General features: G+C 44.8%; 1 protein-coding gene, 1 long non-coding RNA gene and 1 other non-coding gene across 4 annotated transcripts in view; 2 read left to right on the forward strand and 1 right to left on the reverse strand.

Moving 5' to 3' along the window:
* Window positions 1-9,053: 9,053 nt before the first annotated feature.
* LOC138794485 (uncharacterized) lies at window positions 9,054-23,942 on the reverse strand. The gene is made up of 2 exons (XR_011363456.1): window positions 23,827-23,942; window positions 9,054-9,465 (listed from the first exon to the last, which is right to left on the reverse strand). It is a non-coding gene; the product is annotated as an uncharacterized lncRNA (long non-coding RNA).
* The window catches only part of HS1BP3 (HCLS1 binding protein 3), a 67,367-nt gene continuing 64,128 nt past the window's right edge, over window positions 23,361-26,599 (forward strand). Inside the window, exon 1 of one of the 2 annotated variants that reach the window (XM_069973124.1) lies at window positions 23,361-23,432. Coding sequence is in view for 1 of the 2 variants with exons in the window: in XM_069973123.1 (XP_069829224.1) it covers window positions 23,687-23,712 (26 nt within the window). In the remaining variant the exon portion in view is untranslated. Of the gene's footprint in view, window positions 23,433-23,463; window positions 23,713-26,599 lie in introns of those variants that run through there. The other variant, XM_069973123.1, reaches the window with a different exon arrangement.
* TRNAS-AGA (transfer RNA serine (anticodon AGA)) lies at window positions 23,372-23,453 on the forward strand. The gene has a single exon. It is a non-coding gene; the product is annotated as a tRNA-Ser (tRNA).

The following is a 26,599-nucleotide window of genomic DNA, read 5'->3' on the forward strand; positions in this document are numbered from 1 at the left end:
CACAACCAGGGGGGCGGAGGTCTATGAAACCAGGTATCCCCCTCTGTCCGCCATGCTGTATGAGAGGCTTTCCTAGTGACTTCCTTAGGAGTATACAACAGATTGAGCTGATCCTCTAAGAGTGTAGGACAGGGGTAGGGAACCTTGGCTCTAGCTAAAGCTTTGGCTGTCCAGGCATGATGGAAATTGTAGTTTTGCAACAGCTGGAGAGCCAAGGTTCCCCACCCCTGGTGTAAGAGAAAGGCAGCAGTACCAGTGTATGCCAGTGTGCCCCACGACTAAGAAGAAGTTAGGTTCCAACTTTAGTAAAGTGCAAGGTAACCAGTGCCACAGTGCCGTCTGAAACCAAGTATACGTCTAAAGGCTACATTGGGGTTCCATCACCTATTGGGAGAATGGGGGGGGGGGTCCCATGGTGGGATACAATGGTGATGAAAGGGATTTTGCAGAAGTTCTAATTAGTCATCCCTGTGGAGAATACTGTAGACATGAATTGGCAGATAACAGAGACTAAGGGCCCTATTCCACGGGGCGATTATCGTGCAAAAAATCGTTATAACGTTTGAATTTAAACGATAATTGTTCTGTGTAATTGCAGGCAACAATTGGAAAATCGTTCGTGTGTCGTTGATCGTTGATTTAGATCTGAACCTTAAATTATCGTTAATCGTTCGCTGTAATTCCACATTCGTTCGCTCAAGTTCCGCATTTGTTCACTAATCGTTCAGTGTAATTGCACATTGTTCATTGTTTTTCTGGGATCACATGGAATAAACGGTCATAGTAACGATCGCAATAACGATCATAGTAACGATCGTAACTAACGACCATCGCTCTGTGTTATATGGTGAGCGATTTCAGGTTATCGATAAACAATCTCGTTTGCGATCGTTAATTGATCCATGCATTAGTACCCTAAGGGTCCATTTACACAGAAAGATTATCTGTCAAAGATTATCTGTCAAAGTCAGGAATGGATTTGAAAAGAGGAAAAATCTCAGGCTTTCCTTTATGACCTGATCTCTGTTTATAGTCTGTTTCTGGCTTTGGCTTCAAATCTTTGGCAGATAATCTTTTTGTGTAAATGGACCCTAACAGCTGGCATAACTTATATTGACTGAGATAGCTTATATTGTAGCCAGGATACAGCAGGGTATGAATAAGCCTGTACTCTGTATATATAATAGTATCAGGCTGCTGCGTCCAGTCCAGATGATGTAACCGAGTGAAATAGCAGGCTGCAGGTAGTATATCAGGACAGGTGTACGGCAAGGCAGAGGGCAGGGAAGAGAAACATCAGCGAGTATAGAAGATTTGGAGTAAATAATAAAGGAGGCTATACTCATCATGGAGCCTGGAAATAAAACTGGTATTGGATAGAGATCCCCACCCAAAAACACTGCCCGCCGATCAAGGGCGGCAGATGATAAAATATTAGTTTATCATGTGGCAATGCATATTGTCTTTGAATTGTTTGTTTAGAAAATCTGTTTCTTACAAGGTAAGCAACTGTTCAAATTCCCTGCAGCGCCCCCAGAGGACAAAATTAGAATGACACATTTTTTTTTTTTTTTTTATTGGTCTTCTTGGTAATATAGGACGCAACAGATCCTCCTATCAGTGTCTGGCTATGTTCATACAACGTATTGTTTTTTTTTAAAAGAACGGCCATTGTTTTCCATTAAAACAACGGCGGTTTTTCTCATACTGCAGTAATATGCAATGAAGTCAATGAAATGACGGCCATTGTTTTATGGGCATTTTATGGATTTTATGAGTGCCAAACAACCGCCATTTAAAAGCATTGTGTGAAAACAGTGGCCGTTGTTCCATTGACTTCAATGCATATCATTGCAGTATGAAAAGAACGGCTGTTGTTTCAATGGAAAACAATGTCCGTTCTTTTCAAAAATAGTCCGTTGTGTGAACATAGCCTCTGTGTGAAATGGAGCACAACTGTTGCCCTTGCCCATAAAATTCCCTCTTTCCCATAGTTCACACTGGCCAATGTGCTCTTTTGTTTAGTTATTAGTCCTATCATCGGGTATCATGATTATGAATATTATATTAGGAATGGAGGCGGAGGTCGGCTCTGGAGCGTTCCCATCGAGGATCAGGCCCTTAGTAAATCAGGGCAGTGTTAACAGCTTGGGCATTGTGCATCTTATCTCGTGTAAGAAACCCGTAATAAGACAATAGCCCAAGATTCATTCTATCCTGAGACTTTTGTTTGGTACAAGTCATGAAACAAAGAGAAACTAAATCAGGGCCGTCGTGCTGGTGTTTATCTTCTATTCTTTCTGCCCTCGGTAAAAATCAGATGTTTCCTTGGGCCCCGATTAAAATAACAGAGTGCAGTGTTTGCGAGGATATGGTTCCGTGTTCCTCAGCCCCTCTCTGGGTCCGTCTGTTAAGATTCCTTAAGTAATGCGAAAACAAGCCCTGAGTAATTTATATTATTTCATGGAATGTGCAGCTTTTACCCAAAGTAAACATTCCTCTCCAACAATCATTTATTAGTATGTTTCATGGTAATTTGGGCTGGAATTCTGTCCCGGGTCCCGTATCACAGGTGCTGTGCACTTAGAAGAGCGGCCAAGACTGGAGCCAACTAGACTTCCTCTATTGGGGGGGTATGTACAGGCCCGGGGACAGGATGACCCAGGGAAAGTCAAGAAAATACATCAGTGGACGTAAAAACGGGGATGATCTGTCCAGTTTCCAGTCCTCCCAGACTTAGATACATCCAAGAGAAAGGAAAAAAGTTGTGACTTGAGACGACCAAACTGGGATGTAGAGCCGTACAAGAAGTAATGGAAAGTAGCTCCTCATCAGGAGGAAAGGAAAGTGCTCTACAGCGCCACCTACAAGATAATTTTGGTCAAATCCAAAAATCCTACAAATACTTTTGAATTTTTGTATCTATAATTTCACCATTGTTGGTCACACATCCACCATTTACACAGAATACTGTAATTGGCCTGTGTTAAAAGGACCTTTTTTTTCCTTCTTTTTTTTATAGTTCTTATTCCTTTTTCTTAAATCTACTTTTTGCTTTGGCTCAAAAAACTGAATGAAAAACAGCCACACAATGCTGCATGCAAACCTCACCTTAAGTTTTTTTTTTCCAGGATAAGAAAAAACACAGCTACTGTCTTAAAAAAAACAAAACACAGTGCAACCCCTGTCGTCAGGTTGTGTGTGGTATTACAATTCAGCTTCAGTCACTTCAATGGAACTGAGCTGCAAAACCCCCACACCCAAACTTAATTTAAATATCTGATATTTTTATTTTACCTGTTCTGATATTATGAGGTTGGAGACTGGGGTTATTGTGCCTAGCGTCCCGCATGGTACCATCTTAACTTCATTTCAGGGTGAACGGCTAGTTCAGGACTGTGATTTCCAGAACATACTCTACATTATCACCATAATCCCTCCTCTACCTAATACAATCATAAACTCCTATTATAATCCAAGCTGCACCTTCACCATTCACCATCCATAATCCACTTGCTGATCGACTCCCTAATGGAATAAATCCACTCACTGATCGGAGTCGGAGCTCTAATTACTTTAAGTGATGAGGTCATTAAGCTGATTGGATAATGACAGCAATGACAATGGACAGACCTAAACTACTGACCCATTCCTATGACTAGCTGATCATGTTAGTGGTGGGGCACTCTGTTGGGTGTCACTGCGATCAGATGTTATCACTGGGGTCGTACAAGTTGAAAGGATTGTACAGGAGAAGAAAGACATGACCTCTTCCTTCCAAAAGCAGCACCACACCTGGTTACAGGTTGCGTCTGGTATTACAACTCAGCAGAAGTAGTTACTGACGCTGCAATGGAACTGCTCCATTGGCTTTTGCTGGTGTCTACAAAAAAAAGTGCAACCCCCCACAAAAAAGTGCATAAGGGTGCGGTCTCCAGTTATCAGATGTGGGATATGGGCGGTCACTTTATATTTAGAACAGTATATATCTGGCCAAGTGTTCCTCCCACCAGCCTGGCATCGTGCCGACTACCACTCCTGTGGTTTTATTGCCAGAGAGATGAGTTTATTGTTTCCTTCCTATCTGTGGAAAGAAGACAGGATGATGTCAGTGGATCAGAACACAATGCGTTTTACATGGCTCCTATTACTTCAATGCTTCCGAAGGTCTCAGAACTGGAGATGGAAGGGAGAGGCTGGTGGGGGGGCAGGGACTTCCTATGTCATCCCATTGCAGAGAACTATAGTCAGCTTCTCCCCTGCCTGGACTGACTGATAGAACGGATCAAGCTCTCTGGATCCGAGTATAAAAAGGTTCTTCAAGATTGGAGAGTAATGGATGCCTCTAGCAGTAAAGTTATAGCTCAACCCAATTCACTTAAATGGAAATTAATTGCAGTACCAGACACAGCCCATGGACAGGTGTGGCGCTGTTCAGGGAAGAAAGTCGCCCCCATTTTTTGTAATCCGGTACATACCTGTTACAGCTAAACTGTGAACTAAACTGACTACTGATACCTTCATAATAACCCTTAGCTTTTGTTTGGAGATTGATGTATATGGTAGCTACGTCCAATAGGTGGCACTAGAGAGAGATCATTCTTCCCGTGAGTAGACCTAATTTGCATAGCTTATTTCCCAGGAAACATACTGTGGTATGATGGACACGAGGTATGTGGCAATAAATTGTGCGCATTAGGTTGTGAGTTGAGTAAAAGAGTCCGTACACCTTCAATATCTGTTGGATACGTGCACATTCGGTGCACAGGTGTGTTCAGGTCATCACACTCTTGGTCAGGCCAGAACTTGAGGCCATAATATGGACATCTGTATTATGTGAGTGTGAACCTAAACCTAAAGCTGCCTGTAAACTTTCAATCACTGTAGCTGAATGAATGACCTTCCCATACCCAGGAAAATTCTGTGTGTCTATGGGAGGGATAAGCTGCGGCCAATCATCTCTGGTGTTGACCTTTCCCTTCAAGAACAACAGGGTTGAGTGGCAAACATCCAACCCTTCTTTCCACCGACATCATCGGGAGGCCACCATATACTTAAATGAGAAGTCCGGTGAAAATTTTTATTAAAGTATTGTATTGCTCCCCCCAAAAGTTATACGAATCACCAATATAAACTTATTATGGGAAATGCTTATAATGCGCTTTTTTCCCGGCACTTACTACTGCATCAAGGCTTCACTTCCTGGATAACATGGTGATGTCACTTCCTGGATAACATGGTGATGTCACTTCCTGGACAACGTGGTAATGTCACTTCCTGGACAACATGGTGATGTCACTTCCTGGACAACATGGTGATGTCACTTCCTGGACAACATGGTGATGTAACTTCCTGGACAACATGGTGATGTCACTTCCTGGATAACATGGTAATGTTACTTCCTGGATGACATGGTGATGTCCCTTCCTGGTTAATATGGTGATGTCACTTCCTGGATAATTCCCAGAGCTGTGTGGGCTGTGGCTGCTGGAGAGGATGATGGCAGAGGGATGCTCAGTGTCCCTCCAGTGCCCTGTGTCCCTCAGTGTCCCCCTGCCATCATCCTCTCGAGCAGCCACAGCCTGCACAGCTCTGGGAGTCGGGTCGTGACATCACCATGTTATCCAGGAAGTGAAGCCTTGATGCAGTAGTAAGTCCAGGGAAAAAAGCACTTTATAAGCATTTCCCATAATAAGTGTATATAGGTGATTTGTATAACTTTTAGGGGGGCAATACCATGCTTTAATAAGAATTTTCACCGGACCTCTCCTTTAAGAGAGCCCTCAGTGGACTAGGCTAAGGGCCCTATTACACCAACAGATTATCTGACAGATTTTTGCAGCCACAGCCAGGAACAGACTATAAAAAGAGAACAGGTCATAAAGCAAAGACTGAGATATTTCCTCCTTTCAAATCTATTCCTGGCTTTGGCTGCAAAAATCTGTCAGATATCTGTTGGTGTAATAGGGCCCTAACTTCAAAGGGAATGTGTTGTCTAATTTTTTTTTCTACTGATTAGAGTCAGATACTAAAACTTGTTCTTTTATTCTAATCTGTTTCTCTTTTCTGACTGAATTTTCTTTTATTTCACTATTTGTACATAGTTATAGGAGCAGCCATATTGCCTGGGCTGTTCTTAACAGCATTTAGTGACATGCTTTACAGCAAGACTCATGGACATAGATGACAATAGACAGACTCTGTCCCCTTGAGATGAATGTGAAACATTACTGAGCGCGCTCTGTGACCTGTGAAGAGGTCATTCCACAGGGAGCTGTCTCCTCTATTTACTGGTGTCACATGATGCGGCAATGCTGTACAGATCACTTTACAGCAGCCTCCTCTTATCACCACAGGCACAACGGGAAGTCTCAGCTTAGTTTTAGCCCCAGTGGTGAGAATTTAACATGCCTGACCCTTCTGTTGAGAGAGAGTTGGGAGTATAGCAGACATATAAGACAGTAGTCTGGACCTGCTGAAATCCATGGAATCCGATGACCTTTGTTGGATGTCTATCGGGTTCATTTGTGATTCACCTGCAAAGTCCTGGCCAGTAACATTGCAGAATGAGAAAGTGACCTGCAGAGGGAGTCAGCTGCACAGTGTCAGAGATGAGAGAGCGGCTTCAGGATGTGCAGGAATTCTCTATGACTGTGACGTCCGCAGCCATCTGACTCACGCGGCTACCACACTGCCTGAAACAATTATATTAAACATGAACAGACCTCGCTGGCTTAAGCTGCTCGTCTCTACAGTATTCCAGTCTTCTCTTACATCACTGCTGTCTGAGCCCATCAGGTCCTAGGGACGGGTTATCAAGACAATCAGGACCATAAAGCCACCCGCATTGGAGTTAAAGGGAATGTTCTTTTTAAGATTTTTTCGACCGGGTACTAGACGAGCTGCATTTGTAGTTCTTAAAGCGAGTCTGTACCCACAATCTGACCCCCCAAGCCGCTTGTACCTTCGGATAGCTGCTTTTAATCCAAGATTTGTCCTGTGGACCGTTTGGCAGGTGATGCAGTTATTGTCCTAAAAACAACTTTTAAACTTGCAGCCCTGTGTCCAACGGCCGGGGCTTAGAATGTCTGTGCATTAGGCTGGCACAACCTCTCTGTCCCTCCTCCCTGCCCTCCTCATCATAAGGAATGCTCCAGGCAATGTTGTCTCCTATTCCTCAGCTGTGTCATGGGCTGGATCGTTAAGGCACCTGTGCAATGTTCAGCATGGAGAAAATGTTCCAGTGGCATTCCTAATGATGAAGAGGGTGGGGAGGAGGGACGGAGGGGTGGTGCAAAGTTAGGGCACAGACATTCTAAGCCCCGGCCATTGGCCACAGGGCTGCAAGTTTAAAAGTTGTTTTTTTATCACAATAACTGCATCACCTGCCGAACGGACCCCAGGACAGATCTTGGATTAAAAGCAGCTATCCGAAGGTACAAGTGGTTTGGGGGGTCAGATTGTGGGTACAGAGTCACTTTAAAACAAGCACCTGTCTCTTGAAAAAAAGTTTCAACATGTCTCTAGGACACAGGTATCAGACACGCGTCCCTCCAGCTTTTGTAAAACTACAATTCCCATCATGATGGAGGGCCGGCTGGAGCGAGATTGGCACCTGCGTCCTAGACATATGTCAAACGTTTTGATTTTTTGGGGAACAATTTGGTTTTTATAATGATCAGAGTTTAGACAAATAAATCGTTAGAAAATTTGTTAGAAAAATCGTTATTGCGATCATTTTAAGATCGCTTAAGCCCATCTCACACATAGGGTGAATCTTTGAAAGACAGTTTACACGAAGCGATCTGCAAATTTTTAGCGAACGACCAACGGCGATTTGAAAACATGTTGAAAGATCAGAATTAACGATTTTTCGCTCATCGCTTGATTGTTTGCAGCATTTACACGAGCTGATTATCGCTCAAATGCGATCGTTATTGTGAAATCTCGAAGGATAATCGTTCCATGTAAACGCACCATTACACAGAACGATAGTCGTTAGTTACAACAATCATTTACTCCACCTGATCCCAGCAAATGAAAGAACTAGGGTACTATTACATGAACTGGTTATTGGCCGTTACGGACGATAATCGGCAGTGTTAACTGATCGTTAAATCCGGATAACGATAGCAGCGTTTTGCTGGCCACCATTCTGTGCAATAGGAGCGGCAGCAGCAGCAGACCGCCACTATCTCCTATGTACTCTCGCTGCTCCTCGCGCCTCTCCCCCGCTTCTCTTCACTCAATGCCTGTGCATGTAATAGCGCCAACAGCAAGCAGGGAACAAGACGACTCTCGCTTGTTTCTAACATCAGGCTGTGTAGTAGGGCCCTTAGGGTGGTATTACACGGGCCGATGGGGGCCCGATAATACATGTAAACGAGCAGCGATCTGCTAGATTGTCGCTCGTTTACTGGACCTATTACACGGCCCGATAATTGTTAAACAAGGGCTGCAGGGACATCGTTACCAATGTCCTTGCAGCCCTTGCTTAACTATATACATTACCTATCCACGTTCCAGGGCTGCTCCTGCGGTCTTCTTCTCCACGGGTCCCGCACATTCTAGCTTCAGAGCGGCCTGTCAGCTGACAGGCCGCTCAGCCAATCACAGGCCGGGACCGCAGCGGCCTGTGATTGGCTGGGCGGCCTGTCAGCTGACAGTCCACTCTGAAGCTAGAGCGTGCAGGACCCGGGGAGAAGAAGACCGCAGCAGCAGCCCTGGAACGTGGATAGGTAATGTATATCTTCAGTCGCCAGCCACGCATCGCTATTACACGTAGCGGTGCGCGGTCGGCGTCCGACGAAAATAGGTCCAAACCTATATCAACGATCAGCCGATGATCGTTGTCATCGGCTGATCTTTGTACTTATTACATGGAGCGATAATCGTCCGAAGTACTCTTACACTGAACGATAAGTGAATGAATGCAGAATTACACCGAACGAGTAACAATTAGTCAGCGCCAAACGAACGATGAACGATTTTTCGTTGGTCATTTGACCATTGCCTGCATTTACACAAACCGATTATCGTTTAAATTCGAACAATTTTCAAAAGTCAAAAGTCTTTATTAAAGCATCAGCGCCCATTTAAACATGACGATGTGATTTTGCTATGATCATCGTACAATGAGATGTTCTGTAACTTTCACTTGTACCTTGTGTTCAGGCTATTCACCACTTATAAGATCTCTGCTTTCTGTCAGTAATATTGAGCAGTATGGCTTCCATCCAGGGGCTAAAGTCCCACACAGACCTGATGCATCTCTCAGCTGAGTCCTCTGACAATCCTATATCTGCGAAACAGGCCGGAGTCCAGGATCTTAAACTGACACATTGTAACAAACCATCAGGGCAGATGACAGCAGTGCTGCTTATAGATACAGTTAGAGCAAACCCTCGGTTTTAGTATCTTAGTATGAACAAGAACGTTTCTATTCACTGACAGCACATACGGAGCCTGAAAATGATGAGAAATTAAAGGGGTACGTCAGAGAAAAAAAGGTTTTTAAATTAACTGGTAACAGAAAGTTCTATAGATTTGTACTTTACTTCTATTTAAAAATCTCTAGCCTTCCAGTACTTATCAGCTGCTGCACGTCCTGCAGAAAGTGGTGTATTCTTTCCAGTCTGACACAGTGCTCTCTGCTGCCACCTCTGTCCATGTCTCGAACTGTCCAGAGCAGCAGCAAATCCCCATAGAAAACCTCTCCTGCTCTGGACAGTTCCTGACATGGACAGAGGTGGCAGCAGAGAGCACTGTGTCAGACTGGAGAGAATACACCACTTCCTGCAGGACATACAGCAGCTGATAAGTACTAGAAAGAATACACCACTTCCTGCAGGGCATACAGCAGCTTACATCACCACTTCATTTTAATTGGAATGTGGGCACATTCGGGTGTGCCCGCACTCCAATTAGCCATAGAGCATAATGTAAAGTACGTCCGGGAGCACGGGCATGGCCTATTATGTACAGCCACTGTTTAATGAATATCCATTATCTCTCAAAATTTGAAGTACGGCCTTTGTTTTTACATAGTGTGAACCTAGCCAAAGACTATATTCACACAATGTACTATTTCTGCAAAGAACAGCCGCTGTTTTCCATTAAAACAATGACCTTTCTTTTCATACTGCAATGAAATGCATTGAAGTCAATGCAATAAAGGCCGTTGTTTTCACACAATGTATTGAACAACGGCCAATGGGCAATACATTGTGTGAATATAGCCTTAGGGTGCTATTGTTTGCTTAGTCAGACAGAATCGGAAAGATATCGCCCTATGTAATAAAGACAACGATCAGCTGAGGAGCCCGTCATTGCCTGATCATTGACTTTCAGTATGTTAAAAAAAATCATTGTCCGTCGAACGGGTGTCCCTTTGTGTAATAAAGATGTATACTTACCTGTCCACGCTCCCGGTGTCCTCCTGCCTTTTCCCCACTCACCACAGGTACTGTTAAAGTTTCTACACTCAAAGTGAGGGGCTGCTCAGCCAATCACTGACTGCGGAGCTGACCTGTCTCTGTCAATGATTGGCTGAGCAGCCTGTCACTTCAGAGACAGAGGGTTTAAAAGCTTCTAGGGTGGCTCCAGTCAGTGCGAAACAGGACATCAGGGAGCCTTGACAGGTAAGTTAAACTTTTTTTTTTTTTTTTTATAAAAAGCAAGGGCTGCATGGACATGAGCCTTAAAAATGGCCCTACACATGGATGGGCACATTATACCTGCCAGGCCCAGCCAGTACACGGCTCTGATGACCGAACTGACAGCTGAAACTAGACAGAAAGGGGGAGATTTATCAAACATGGTGTAAAGTGAAACGGGCTCAGTTGCCCCTAGCAACCAATCAGATTCCACCTTTCATTTTCCAAAGAGTCTGTGAGGAATGAAAGGTGGAATCTGATTGGTTGCTAGGGGCAACTGGGCCAGCTTCACTTTACACCATGTCTGATAAATCTCCCCCGAAGTGTCTAATTATCCTGCAGCGCCCCCACAGGGGAAACAAAGCATTACATGGTACCTAGTGAAATCAATGGTGCAGGTGTCCCTGGTCCTCCAGAGAGAGGCCCTTGTTGAATCGGAAGTCCCAAGCATCTTAACAGTTAAAAGATTTGAAAATAAGTTTTCTACATCAGACAATCCCTTTAAGTTTTACAGAATATTGCATGCTAGCAGAAGATTTTTTTTCTCTTGCACAACACTGATGAATAGTTACCGAAGAATCCCAAAACTATTTATTGGCTTCAGTCTTAGTATTAATTACCATACAAGACATAAGGAAAAAAACCCAACCAAATAGCTTCAGGTCCCATCGTCAGATTGTAGGCTGCGCACATTTGTTTTTTATTACCTCCATCAGAGTTAAAGTGCCCAGGAATACTCTCTATAAAGAGTATCACATATCCGTGTAGAGCCATCCGTCCACTCTGTAGCTCCACCATGTGCACTATTCATCATTAGTGCCGGCCTGATGGTAATTGGAAACATTAAACATTAGCTGATTATTTATTACGGTCGCCGAATGGCCTTAAAAATCGCCCACCGTGAGGATATTCGTTTTAGGATAGCGCCATCTGCTGGCCAAACTGAGAATTTACATGGCACACACAAACTTGTCGGCCTTTGCAGGTATATTAAAATTGTAAGAATCCAGCAGTTACCAGATACATTATAAGATGATATGGATTGCTGGACGGTATCAGCCGGGTATCTTCTAGCCAGGACTGGTTTTCTAGAAGATGGGGTTCTGACTAAAAAGTTATGCAGACCCCCCACCCTACTCATCATTCCCAGGCAGTAGTTCTTGTAATTTATATATACATCCGCTCCATACTGTACTCCATTTATATTTGGATACTGCCGTACAATGCAGACATAGTGCCGCCATTCAGTGCCCAAAATATACAACCATGCCTAGATAATGTCGCCATACAGTATCTAAAATGATCACCATATTACCTCCATGTGGTATCCAGAAATAACTACCATATATTAGGGGTATAACTAGAGAGCTGCAGTATGCCTCCAGTGTGTGCTCAGCATGAGTGGTGTGTGTGTAGTATGTATGAGGTGTGAGTGATGTGTGTGTGTAGTATGTATGGGGTGTGTGTAGTATGTATGGGGTGTGTGTAGTATGTGTGCTCAGCATGAGTGGTGTGTGTGTAGTATGTATGAGGTGTGAGTGGTGTGTGTGTGTAGTATGTATGAGGTGTGAATGGTGTGTGTGTAGTATGTATGAAGTGTGAGTGGTGTGTGTGTGTGTAGTATGTATGAGGTGTGAGTGGTGTTTGTGTAGTATGTATGAGTGGTGTGTGTGTGTAGTATGTATGAGTGGTGTGTGTGTGTGTAGTATGTATGAGGTGTGAGTGGTGTTTGTGTAGTATGTATGAGTGGTGTGTGTGTGTAGTATGTATGAGTGGTGTGTGTGTAGTATGTATGAGTGGTGTGTGTGTGTGTAGTATGTATGAGGTGTGAGTGGTGTTTGTGTAGTATGTATGAGTGGTGTGTGTGTGTAGTATGTATGAGTGGTGTGTGTGTGTGTAGTATGTATGAGGTATGAGTGGTGTGTGTGTGTAGTATGTATGAGGTGTGAGTGGTGTGTGTGTGTAGTATGTATGAGGTGTGAATGGTGTGTGTGCTCAGCATGAGTGGTGTGTGTGTGTAGTATGTATGAGGTGTGAGGGGTGTGTGTGTAGTATGTATGAGTGGTGTGTGTGTGTAGTATGTATGAGTGGTGTGTGTGTGTAGTATGTATGAGGTGTGAGTGGTGTGTGTGTAGTATGTATGAGGTGTGAGTGGTGTGTAGTGATGCACGATGCACCAAAATATCGATACTAATATCGATATTCGGGGGGAAAAAAACGGTTCGGTCCCAGGATTTCCTCGTATCGATACTTTATGTTAAGATGTGCAATAGCGCAGCTTAACATAGAGTATAGTGCAGAGAACACGGCCGGCGGCTATCTGAGCGCCGGCCGTGTTCTCTGTGTGCTCCCCACCCCCTGCGCGGCTCACCAACTCCTTCTCCATGCTGCCTGGTCCCGGTGTCATCTCTCTCCCCCACGCGGCTCACCAACTTCTGCTCCATCTCCATGCTGCCCGGTCAAGCAGGTTAGTGAGCCAGCGTGCCACAGCACATGTGTCACGGCCGGGGGTTAACCCCACACTTCCCACTGGCCGACCCCTGGTCTGCAACCTGCGCGGGCCGTCCGGGTACGGCATGCCGCTGTCACTAATGGAGCGGTATTTATACTGGGCTGTGCTCTGTTGTGACTCCCAGCCCCCGCACACAGGCCGCAGCCTCCTCATTACGGGACAATCTCCAAAGCCATCGGCTGCGGCGTACGGAGCAGCTCGGATGCTGCTGAGTGCTGACACTTCACAGCGACATCTACACAGTTACACCGGCTATTTAACTGTGTAGATGCCGCTGTGTCAGCAGCATCCGAGCCGCTCCGTGCGCCTCAGCCGATGGCTTTGGAGATTGTCCCGTAATGAGGAGGCTGCGGCCTGTGTGGTGTGGGGGCTGGGAGGCACAACGAGGAGGGAGGGGGGAGTGACGCCGGGACCGGGCAGCATGGAGCAGGAGGTGAAGGTTCTGCTCCACTACAACTATTACTATCCCCAATGTACTATACTAGTGCTGGGTCAGCACTAGTATAGTATGTTGGGGATAGTAGTTGTATAGCTATGTGTCAACCATACAACTACTATCCCCAATATACTTTACTTGTTTTATGTGTCAGCCATACTACTACCCCCAACCTACTATACTGTGCATCTGCCATACTACTACTACTACCCCCAACCTACTATACTGTGCATCTGCCATACTACTACTACTACCCCCAACCTACTATACTGTGCATCTGCCATACTACTACTACCCCCAACCTACTATACTGTGCATCTGCCATACTACTACTACTACCCCCAACCTACTATACTGTGCATCTGCCATACTACTACTACCCCCAACCTACTATACTGTGCATTTGCCATACTACTACCCCCAACCTACTATACTGTGCATCTGCATTACTACTACTACTACCCCCAACCTACTATACTGTGCATCTGCCATACTACTACTACCACCAACCTACTATACTGTGCATTTGCCATACTACTACCCCCAACCTACTATACTGTGCATCTGCCATACTACTACTACTACCCCCAACCTACTATACTGTGCATCTGCCATACTACTACCCCCAACCTACTATACTGTGCATCTGCCATACTACTACTACTACCCCCAACCTACTATACTGTGCATCTCCCATACTACTACTACCCCCAACCTACTATACTGTGCATTTGCCATACTACTACCCCCAACCTACTATACTGTGCATCTGCATTACTACTACTACTACCCCCAACCTACTATACTGTGCATCTGCCATACTACTACTACCCCCAACCTACTATACTGTGCATCTGCCATACTACTACTACTACCCCCAACCTACTATACTGTGCATCTGCCATACTACTACTACCCCCAACCTACTATACTGTGCATTTGCCATACTACTACCCCCAACCTACTATACTGTGCATCTGCCATACTACTACTACTACCCCCAACCTACTATACTGTGCATCTCCCATACTACTACTACCCCCAACCTACTATACTGTGCATTTGTCATACTACTACCCCCAACATACTATACTGTGCATCTGCCATACTACTACTACCCCCAACCTACTATACTGTGCATCTGCCATACTACTACTACCCCCAACCTACTATACTGTGCATCTCCCATACTACTACTACCCCCAACCTACTATACTGTGCATCTGCCATACTACTACTACCCCCAACCTACTATACTGTGCAACTGCCATACTACTACTACCCCCAACATACTATACTGTGTGTCAGCCATACAACTATTATCCTCAACATACTATACTGTGTCAGCCATACAACTACTACCCCCAACATACTATACTGTGTGTCAGCCATACTACCTTCCCAATCTCGCACAGTATACAGTGTTTGCACCAAAAAAGTCATACATGCAAATCACTGCGCACTAAAAAAAGACTCTCAGACAGCCCTACCGGCTGAAAGATTTTAAAAGTTATGGGAATCAGAAAACAGCATTATATTGAATCAAGTATCAAAATGGTATTGAGTATCGAAATAAAAAAGTTGGTATTGGTATCGAACTCAAAATTCTGGTATCGTGACATCCCTAGTGGTGTGTGTGTAGTATGTATGAGGTGTGAGTGCTGTGTGTGTAGTATGTATGAGGTGTGAGTGTAGTATGTATGAGGTGTGAGTGGTGTGTGTGTAGTATGTATGAGGTGTGAGTGGTGTGTGTGTAGTATGTATGAGCTGTAAGTGGTGTGTGTGTAGTATGTATGAGGTGTGAGTGGTGTGTGTGTAGTATGTATGAGGTGTGAGTGGTGTGTGTGTAGTATGTATGAGGTGTGAGTGGTGTGTGTAGTATGTATGAGGTGTGTGTAGTATGTGTGCAGTGTGAGTGGTGTGTGTGTGTGTGTGTGTGTGAGGTGTGTGTAGTATGTATAAGGTGTGAGGGGTGTGTGTGCAGTGTGAGTGGTGTGTGTGTATGTATGTGTGAGGTGTGTGTAGTATGTATGAGGTGTGAGGGGTGTGTGTGTAGTATGTATGAGGTGTGAGGGGGGGTGCTCAGCATGAGTGGTGTGTGTGTAGTATGTATGAGGTGTGTGTAGTATGTGTGCAGTGTGAGTGGTGTGTGTGTGTATGTATGTGTGAGGTGTGTGTAGTATGTATGAGGTGTGAGGGGTGTGTGTGCAGTGTGAGTGGTGTGTGTGTATGTATGTGTGAGGTGTGTGTAGTATGTATGTGTGAGGGGTGTGTGTGCAGTGTGAGTGGTGTGTGTGTAGTTTGTGCTCAGTGTTAGTAGTGTGTGTGTAGTATGTGCCCGGTGTGAGTGGTGTGTGTGATAATTGGGGATGCTGCTGGGGGTGCAGGGACGTGTCAGTACAGTATAATGTTGCCTGTCCTGATAAGAGCCGCAGAGAGCGGGTGTCCTGGGATCCGGCAGCGGTGGGAGAGCAAAGTGAACTTTGTGGGTATTTAACCCCTTAAACCATGGGTCTTCAAACTGCGGCCCTCCAGCTGTTGCGAAACTACAACTCCCATCATGCCTGGACAGCTAAAGCTTTGGATTTGGCTGTCCAGGCATGATGGGAAATGTAGTTTTGCAACAGCTGGAGGGCCGCAGTTTGGAGACCCATGCCTTAAGGACCGGGCCTATTGTCACTTTTACGTTTTCATGTTTTCCTCCTCGCCTACTAAGACCCATAAGTCTTTAACTTCTCCACCTACCGGGTCATGTGAGGGATTGTTTTTTTCAGGAACAGGTGTACTTTGTAATGGTGTCTTTCAATCACCCATAAAATGAATGAAGGAACCCCAAAATATCATTTATGGGGTGAATTTGGGTCAAAAAACGAGATTCCATTAATTTTGGGGGTTTCCATGTTTACGTAATGCACTTTGTGGTAGGACTGCCATTTTCCTTTATTCTATAGGTCGGTCTGAACACGGCGATATTCAGGTTTACTAGGTTTTCTAATGCCGCGTTTACACGAAACGATAATTCGCCCGATCGTACGATTAACAATGTCAAAGTAACGTTTTTTTTTCCATAATGAACAGCGTTTAGACGGTACGATATATTGTACGGAAAATTCGTTTTGCGATTGCTTAAGCCTATCTCACACATTGGTTAAATCGGCGAACGACTGTTCACATGGAACGATATACAAATTTTTTGCGAACGATCAACGACGATTCGAGAACATGTTCAAAGATCAAAATGAACGATTTCTCACTCGTCGTTTGATCATTCGCTGCGTTTACATATACGATTATCGTTCTAATACAATCGTTATTGCGCAAATTCGCACGATAATCGTTACGTGTAAACGCAGCACAACGTTTTTACTATTTTTATTAGCAGTAAAACTTTTTTATTTGCAAATAGGTATATTTAAAATGGCCCTATTGTAACTTCTATAGCGCATTTATTATTTCACCTAAGGGGTCGTATGGGGCGCCTTTTTTTGCGCCATAATCTCTAGTTTTTATTAGTAACATTTGTTTCTAGATCAGACGTAGTGATCACTTTTTATAATTTTTTTATACGTAAAATGTAATTTAAAAAAAGCAATCTGCGTTTTTTTACCGCTTTTTGTTCACGGCGTTCACCGTGCGGGAACAATATTGTTTTATTTTAATAGATTGGACGATTACGCATGCTACGGTATATTATGTTAATTAACTTATTAACTTAAATTATTTTTTATGTGTTTTATGTATAAAATGGAAAGGGGGTTTTCACTCTTATTGGGGAGGGGCTTTTTTAAAACTTTTTTTTTTTTTTTTTTTACACTTTTATAGTCCCTTTAGGGAACTTTTACATACATACATTAGATTTCATACACTGATCACTGCTATGCCTGAGGTCCTGTAAGCTTGTTTTTGAAGGGATACTCTGGCAAAAAAAAATTTCTTTCAAATCAGCTGGTGTTAGTAAGTTATATAGATCTGTATTTTACTTCTATTTAAAAGTCTTCAGTCTTCCAGTACTTATCAGCTGCTGTATGTCCTGCAGGAAGTGGTGTATTCTTTTCAGTCTGACACAGTGCTCTCTGCTGCCACCTTTGTCCATGTCAGGAACTGTCCAGAGCAGGAGAGGTTTTCTATGAGGATTTTGCTGCTGTTCTGGACAGTTCCTGACATGGACAGAGGTGGCAGCAGAGAGCACTGTGTCAGACAGAAAAGAATACAGCATTTCCAGCAGCACATACAGCAGCTGATAAGTAGACTTTAGATTTAAAAAAAAAATTGAAGTAATTTATGAATCTATATAACTTTCTCACACCAGTTGATTTGAAAGAAAAAGAAAAACATTTTCTCTGGAGTTCCCCTTTAAGGACCAATGCTCTACTCAACAGCTAAAAGTAAAGTAATGAAAGTGTGTGTGTGGGGGAGATGGGTCACCTAACCCTCTGGACCTTTCCTTCTCACTTGTTAGCTGTGATTGTAGAGGATGAGCCCCATGCAGGTCCCACACGGCCCATAAGAAGGGGGGATGTTGCCAGTGTTACTCTCGGCCCCCATCGCTTTGTGTTGTGTGCTCTCTTAGTATTGCAGACGTAGCTGTTTATTCCCAGCACTGACACTCTGCAATACGCGGAATAACAGATATTTTTAGTACAAAGCGTCCCTTCACATTTGAGGACTGTGCGGTATATAAATGGTTAACCAGGCTTACTAAGCCTAATGTCTATGTGACCAGTCAGCCTGCTGGGGCTATTTATTAACCCACGGTGTACCCGCTGCTCCGTCCCCTCCTCATAACTGGTAAATATGGCGGTCTATTCTGAGACGCGGCCTCGTCCTCTGACATTGGGGTGTTTTTCGCCTGGTTTCGGACGATCCCTGTTCCCGTCCTGTGGGTGCAGGTGCAGAGGTTTGGGGGTCTGAGCATCTCTTCAGTCAGGACTTACCAGAATAAACATGAAGGCGTTGGAGGTTTTATTAAAATAAATGGAATGTTGACATGGGGTTTGTCTGAGTCAGGCAGACACTTCTTTCCATCTTTCCCACATGCGAGGATGCCAGGACGGCTGCAGGTGTAGCGGGGCACTGCCAGACCATGAGGGTTACGCACAGTAGCCAAGCTAAACACACTGTCTGCACGGTAGTCGCTCCCCCTCTGATCTTACTGCTCCATCTATAGGAATAGCATTACTGCTGGAGGTTATACTCCATCTGCAGGTGCCAGAACAACAACAACAACAAAAATCCTGACATTTAGGTAAAGTCACAAGAGAAATCCCCCAAAATTAATTGGGTATCCTAACTTTTCTTCTGGCAAGTTGTATAGCTCCCACTTGCTGGAACATTATAGGGGCTTTTGGTATTGTGCCGATTTTGTGCCCCTCAATCTCATGATCAAGGCGACCTCAGCTGTCAGACATCACTGTTCACACGTCTGAAGGGTCCTATTAGACAAAGCACTGGTTAAAGGAGAGGTCCAGCGAAAATTTTTATTAAGGTATTGTATTGCCCCCCAAAAGTTATACAAATCCCCAATATACACTTATTATGGGAAATGCTTATAAAGTGCTTTTCTCCCTGCACTTACTACTGCATCAAGGCTTCACTTCCTGGATAACATGGTGATGTCACTTCCTGGATAACATGGTGATGTCACTTCCTGGATAACATGGTGATGTCACTTCCTGGATAACATGGTGATGTTACTTCCTGGATAACATGGTGATGCCACTTCCTGGATAACATGGTGATGTCACTTCCTGGATAACATGGTGATGTCACTTCCTGGATAACATGGTGATGTCACTTCCTGAATAACATGGTGATGTCACTTCCCGAATAACATGGTGATGTCACTTCCCGAATAACATGATGTCACTTCCCAGATAACATGGTGATGTCACTTCCTGGATAACATGGTGATGTCACTTCCCGAATAACACGGTGATGTCACTTCCCGAATAACATGGTGATGTCACTTCCCGAATAACATGGTGATGTCACTTCCTGGATAACAAGATGATGTCACTTCCTGGATAACATGGTGATGTTACTTCCTGGATAACATGGTGATGTCACTTCCTGGATAACATGGAGATGTCACTTCCCGGATAACATGGTGATGTCACTTCCCGGATAACATGGTGATGTCACTTCCCGAATAACATGGTGATGTCACTTCCTGAATAACATGGTGATGTCACTTCCCGAATAACATGGTGATGTCACTTCCCGAATAACATGATGTCACTCCCCAGATAACATGGTGATGTCACTTCCCGAATAACATGGTGATGTCACTTCACGAATAACATGGTGATGTCACTTCCTGGATAACATGGTGATGTCACTTCCCGAATAACATGGTGATGTCACTTCCTGGATAACATGGTGATGTCACTTCCTGGATAACATGGTGATGTCACTTCCTGGATAAAATGGTAAACAGTGTAATCCTCTGTCCGGAGCACCGTGAGGAGCACCGCTCCACCCCCAGAGGATTACACCGCTAACCACAGGAACGGCACAGAGGAGGAAGGTAACAGACATACTATAAGAGACATAGCTTCCTCCTTGGTGGCCAATGCGCAATAGGGACATATCAGTAGGTTAGATTATTCTAACCTGCTGATAGTTCCCCTTTAAAAGTTATTTATTCTTACAGTAAACCTTTAATTTTTGAGAATTGACCTGAAGTTTTTGTTTTTTCTCGCAGTAAATAAACAAAAGTGCCCCTCGATGCCTCCTTAGTTGCCCCCCTGCACACTGGTGGCCCCAGTGTCTTTGTATACAGGATTACAATGAGCAGGGAGATCCCTATGAACAGGATTACTATGAGCAGGGAGATCCCTATGAACAGGATTACTATGAGCAGGGAGATCCCTATGAACAGGATCCCTATGAGCAGGGAGATCCCTATGAACAGGATCCCTATGAGCAGGGAGATCCCTATGAACAGGATTACCATGAGCAGGGAGATCTCTATGAACAGGATTACTACTGTATGTGCAGGGAGATCCCTATGACAGCCCCTATGAGCAGGGAGATCTTTATGAACAGGATTACTATGAGCAGGGAGATCCCTATGAGCAGGGAGATTCCTATGACAGCCCCTATGAGCAGGGAGATCCCTATAAATAGGAATACTATGAGCAGGGAGATCCCTATGAACAGGATTACAATGAGCAGAGAGATCCCTATGAACAGGGAAATCCCTATGAGCAGGGAGATCCCTATGAACAGGAATCCTATGAGCAGGGAGATCCCTATGAACAGGATTACTACTGTGTGTGCAGGGAGATCCCTATGAACAGGATCCCTATGAGCAGGGAGATCCCTATGACAGCCCCTATGAGCAGGGAGATCCCTATGGACAGGATTACTATGAGCAGGGAGATCCCTATGGACAGGATTAGTATGAGCAGGGAGATCCCTATGAACAGGATTACTATGAGCAGGGAGATCCCTATGAACAGGATTACTATGAGCAAGGAGATCCCTATGAACAGGATTACTATGAGCAGGGAGATCCCTATGAACAGGAATACTATGAGCAAGGAGATCCCTATGGACAGGATTAGTATGAGCAGGGAGATCCCTATGAACAGGATTACTATGAGCAGGGAGATCCCTATGAACAGGATTACTATGAGCAGGGAGATCCCTATGACAGCCCCTATGAGCAGGGAGATCTTTATGAACAGGATTACTATGAGCAGGGAGATCCCTATGAGCAGGGAGATTCCTATGACAGCCCCTATGAGCAGGGAGATCCCTATAAATAGGAATACTATGAGCAGGGAGATCCCTATGAACAGGATTACAATGAGCAGAGAGATCCCTATGAACAGGGAAATCCCTATGAGCAGGGAGATCCCTATGAACAGGAATCCTATGAGCAGGGAGATCCCTATGAACAGGATTACTACTGTGTGTGCAGGGAGATCCCTATGAACAGGATCCCTATGAGCAGGGAGATCCCTATGACAGCCCCTATGAGCAGGGAGATCCCTATGAACAGGATTACTATGAGCAGGGAGATCCCTATGGACAGGATTAGTATGAGCAGGGAGATCCCTATGAACAGGATTACTATGAGCAGGGAGATCCCTATGAACAGGATTACTATGAGCAAGGAGATCCCTATGAACAGGATTACTATGAGCAGGGAGATCCCTATGAACAGGAATACTATGAGCAAGGAGATCCCTATGGACAGGATTAGTATGAGCAGGGAGATCCCTATGAACAGGATTACTATGAGCAGGGAGATCCCTATGAACAGGATTACTATGAGCAGGGAGATCCCTATGAACAGGATTACTACTGTATGTGCAGGGAGATCCCTATGAACAGGATTACTACTGTATGTGCAGGGAGATCCCTATGAACAGGATTACTATGAGCAGGGAGATCCCTATGAACAGGATTACTATGAGCAGGGAGATCCCTATGAACACGGTTACTATGAGCAGGGAGATCCCTATGAACAGGATAACTACTGTATGTGCAGGGAGATCCCTATGAACAGGATTACTACTGTATGTGCAGGGAGATCCCTATGAACAGGATTACTACTGTATGTGCAGGGAGATCCCTATGAACAGGATTACTATGAGCAGGGAGATCCCTATGAACAGGATTACTATGAGCAGGGAGATCCATATGAACAGGATTACTATGAGCAGGGAGATCCCTATGAACAGGGTTACTATGAGCAGGGAGATCCCTATGAACAGGATTACTATCAGCAGAGAGATCCCTATGAACAGGATTACTATTAGCAGGGAGATCCCTATGAACAGGATTACTATTAGCAGGGAGATCCCTATGAACAGGATTACTATTAGCAGGGAGATCCCTATGGACAGGATTACTATGAGCAGGGAGATCCCTATGAACAGGATTACTACTGTATGTGCAGGGAGATCCCTATGAACAGGATTACTATGAGCAGGGAGATCCCTATGAACAGGATTACTATCAGCAGGGAGATCCCTATGGACAGGATTACTATGGGCAGGGAGATCCCTATGGACAGGATTACTATGAGCAGGGAGATCCCTATGAAGATTACTATGAGCAGGGAGATCCCGATGAACAGGAATACTATGAGCAGGGAGATCCCGATGAACAGGATTACTATGAGCAGGGAGATCCCTATGAACAGGATTACTATGAGCAGGGAGATCCCGATGAACAGGATTACTATGAGCAGGGAGATCCCTATGAACAGGATTACTATGAGCAGGGAGATCCCTATGAACAGGATTACTATGAGCAGGGAGATCTCTATGACAGCCCCTATGAGCAGGGAGATCCCTATAAACAGGAATACTATGAGCAGGGAGATCCCTATGGACAGGATTACTATGAGCAGGGAGATCCCTATGAACAGGATTACTATGAGCAGGGAGATCTCTATGACAGCCCCTATGAGCAGGGAGATCCCTATAAACAGGAATACTATGAGCAGGGAGATCCCTATAAACAGGATTACTATGAGCAGGGAGATCCCGATGAACAGGATTACTATGAGCAGGGAGATCCCTATGACAGCCCCTATGAGCAGGGAGATCCCTATGGACAGGATTACTATGAGCAGGGAGATCCCTATGAACAGGATTACTATGAGCAGGGAGATCCCTATGGACAGGATTACTATGAGCAGGGAGATCCCTATGGCAGCCTCCCTCTATGGTCAGCATGCAGGGATCCCAGGTAGGAGGCGCTCGGTGATGACGTATATAGGCAGAGCCCGGCGCCTGTTACATCACAGCAGTAGTCGTGGCCGAGTGGTTAAGGCGATGGACTAGAAATCCATTGGGGTCTCCCCGCGCAGGTTCGAATCCTGCCGACTACGGCTTCTTTTTATTACGTTATTTTCCCGTTATCACACGCGTCTCCTTGTATTATACCCCCCTGTCACGTTTCGTCTCCCGTTAACACACAGAACCGTCATTTATATCCCCGGTTATTTATTACACTGACAGTGAGAGAACATGTGGGACGAGTGCTGAGCGGCGGGACGCTGCCCCGTGCTGCATCCTGTCCCGTGATTGGGACACCACAGAGCCGCCGCCTCCTCCTCCTGCCATGGCCGCCCCGGTGCTCACATCCAGGTCAGTGCGCGGCTCCCGGTAACCATTGCAGGGTGCGCGGACGACGTTACGTTGTCGCCAGTTACTCCCGGTTTACCTAACTTCCTGCACCGGGCGGCTCTGCATATAACTTGCCTTCTAGTAGCCGCCTGTGCGATCGGGGCCTACTCGAGCGCAGAGACCGGAGACAGGTTGCCCATAGCAACCAATGAAATCGCCTCGTTCATTGTTTAACGTGTCTGCGTCTATGAAAGCTGAGAGCTGATTGGTTGCTGTGGCTATACCTTAGCCATTCTATGCGCTGGATATACGTGTTCCTCTCTCAGTAGCCAATCACGTTGTTGCTTTCATTTCTACTCTGCCTAAGACCTGGAATCTGATTGGTCGCCATAGGCAACAGTGAGAAACTGCGGGGAAAAAAAACTGTTGCCCTTAGCAACCAATTACATTCCACCTCTTGTATAGGCCTGTTAGTAAATAAGAGTCACACTCTGATTGGTTGTTATGGGAAATTGATCATTTGGTAACTGATTTGATCTCACCTTTAAATTTCACAGTCTAGTTAGAAAATTAAAGTAATGTATGGTTGCCATGGGTAATTACTACAATTTCCTCTTGCCCTAATTTTTATAAAGTGTCCTCAGTGTGTGTGCTGCACAAATATTTTATACTTAAAGTGAATGTACGATTAGGCCCAGGCTTAAAGGGGTTTCCAGAACAATGACCTCTGTAACATAACTATCAAGTACAACTACTACCAGCAGTTGTCTTACCTAACACCGAGCACCCAGGTATCCAGGGGCAATACAATATCTGTTATATGGCTACTGCTCAGAGCATGACCGGTCGTAAGTAGAGATGAGAAAATCTTGGGCATTCTCGAGTTTATCCGACCCCAATTGTGCGGCATTTGGTAACCGGCGGCTGCAATATTTGAATGCGGCCTTAGGGAGTCCTGGAAAACATGGATAAAGCCATAAGCAGTATCCATGCTTTCCTAAACTCACTAAGAATGCATCCAACTTATTCAGCCACCAGTATTCAAATGCTGAACAATCAGACTCGAACATGCTCCAGTTGCGCCGACCTCCAGTAACTATCTTTGCGGCCTGCGGGTAATTGTCACCCCTATTACTAGATTACTCCCTCTCAACCACATATGGCTATCAATGGAGCCACGGTGATGCCCATGTGGAACCCTCCATACGTGCCTGTGCCTATTTTAAAGGGGTAATCACTGAAACATAACTTTTAATATGTTGCTGCCCATGGTGAGTAGAGATGAGCGAATCGGCTGAGGTTCGGGTTCGTATGAACCTGAACTATCGGCTTCTGATTCCCGCTGTCTGCCCGCTCTGTGGAGAGGGTGGATACAACCTTGAGGACCTCCTGGAAAACTGGGATACAGCCATAGCCAGCGGGAATCAGAAGCCGATAGTTCAGGTTTATACGAACCCGAACCTCAGCCGATTCGCTCATCCCTAAGGGTATAAACCCACACACCGTATAAGCAGCGTATTTACTGCTGCGATACGCAGCAAATACGCAGCAAACACGCCGCAAATACGCAGCAAAAACGCAGCAGATTATATCTAAATAACTGAACACAGCATCAAATCTGTACCAACAAATCTGCTGCGTATTTGCTGCGTATTTGTTGCGTATCTGCTGTGTATACGGTGTGTGGGTTTGTACCCTAATGGTGAGATTCCTTTTTATACTTGTTATTATCTATTCAGTCTCCTTCTCACAGTTCTGAGCTGCTGCTTTTTGCTGAGAACACAAAAAAAGTGTATGAGCTTTTCTCTCTGTCTCCCCCTCCTCCTCCTTTCAGAGACGGCTGATGTAAACAAGTCCCTGGCTGGCTTTATCTGCATCTTTGTAGCCTCTTTGTAATGAGGGGAGGGATAATCACGGTGAGTTCATCAGCAAGTTGACCTTAGATTATCCCTGTCAGCATTACAAAGAAGCTACAATGTTGCAGATAAAGCCTGCCAGGGACTCGTTTACATCAGCTGTCTCAGAAGGGGAGGGGGGGGGAGGTGGAGACAAAGAAAAAAGCTCACACACAGATCTTTGTGTCTTCGGCAGAAAGCAGCAACTGAGAACTGGGAGAAGGAGAGACATACTGCAGCTTGTCTTCTCCCGTCTTATTTTCCCAACCAGTACGGGTCTGAAGACTCAGACCCTGACAGATGAAAACTTTTGACATATCTCTGAGGTGACAGAAGTTTTTTTCGTAATGACAGTGACACTTTTAATAAAGGATGTTATTTGCACAATGACAGCCGGTATTATTAAAGTCCCTGACTGGCTTTATCTGCAACTTTGTTGCTTCTTTGTAATGCTGGAAGGGTTAATCTGAGGCCAATGAACTCACTGTAATTATCATGTCTAGCATTACAATGTTGCAGACAGGGACTTGTTTACATCAACAGTCTCAGAAGGGAGGGGGAGACGGAGAGAAAAGCTCACACACATATTTTTGTGTTTTAAGCAGAAAGCAGCAGCTGAGAACTGGGGGAAGGAGGCTGAATAGATAATAACAAGTATGGAAGGAATTGTTAGTCTCAACATGGGCAGTAACATATGAAAAGTTATGTTGGAGTGGAATATCCCTTTAAATGTGACCATAACTGAACCACCGTAGCCAGACAGGAAGAATGAGAGAGAGGACACTATACCTATGTTTTTGGAGACTGCCTTTCTCCTCTAATATACCCCTCCTCAACTATCACTCCCAGCAGACTTCCTACATCAGAGCCATGATGGATTTACAGGTGACGACTATGGTTGAGTCGCTCAGTCACTATATAGTTCCCTGGCTCTGATATTCTCATTTTTTGATTTTAGGGCCTTAGCGGTTATATTATTGGAGTGAGAGGGTTAAAGGAAATCTATGGCCGTT

This window comes from Dendropsophus ebraccatus, chromosome 6 (assembly GCF_027789765.1).
Source record: "Dendropsophus ebraccatus isolate aDenEbr1 chromosome 6, aDenEbr1.pat, whole genome shotgun sequence".
NCBI classification, from domain to species: Eukaryota; Metazoa; Chordata; class Amphibia; order Anura; family Hylidae; genus Dendropsophus; species Dendropsophus ebraccatus.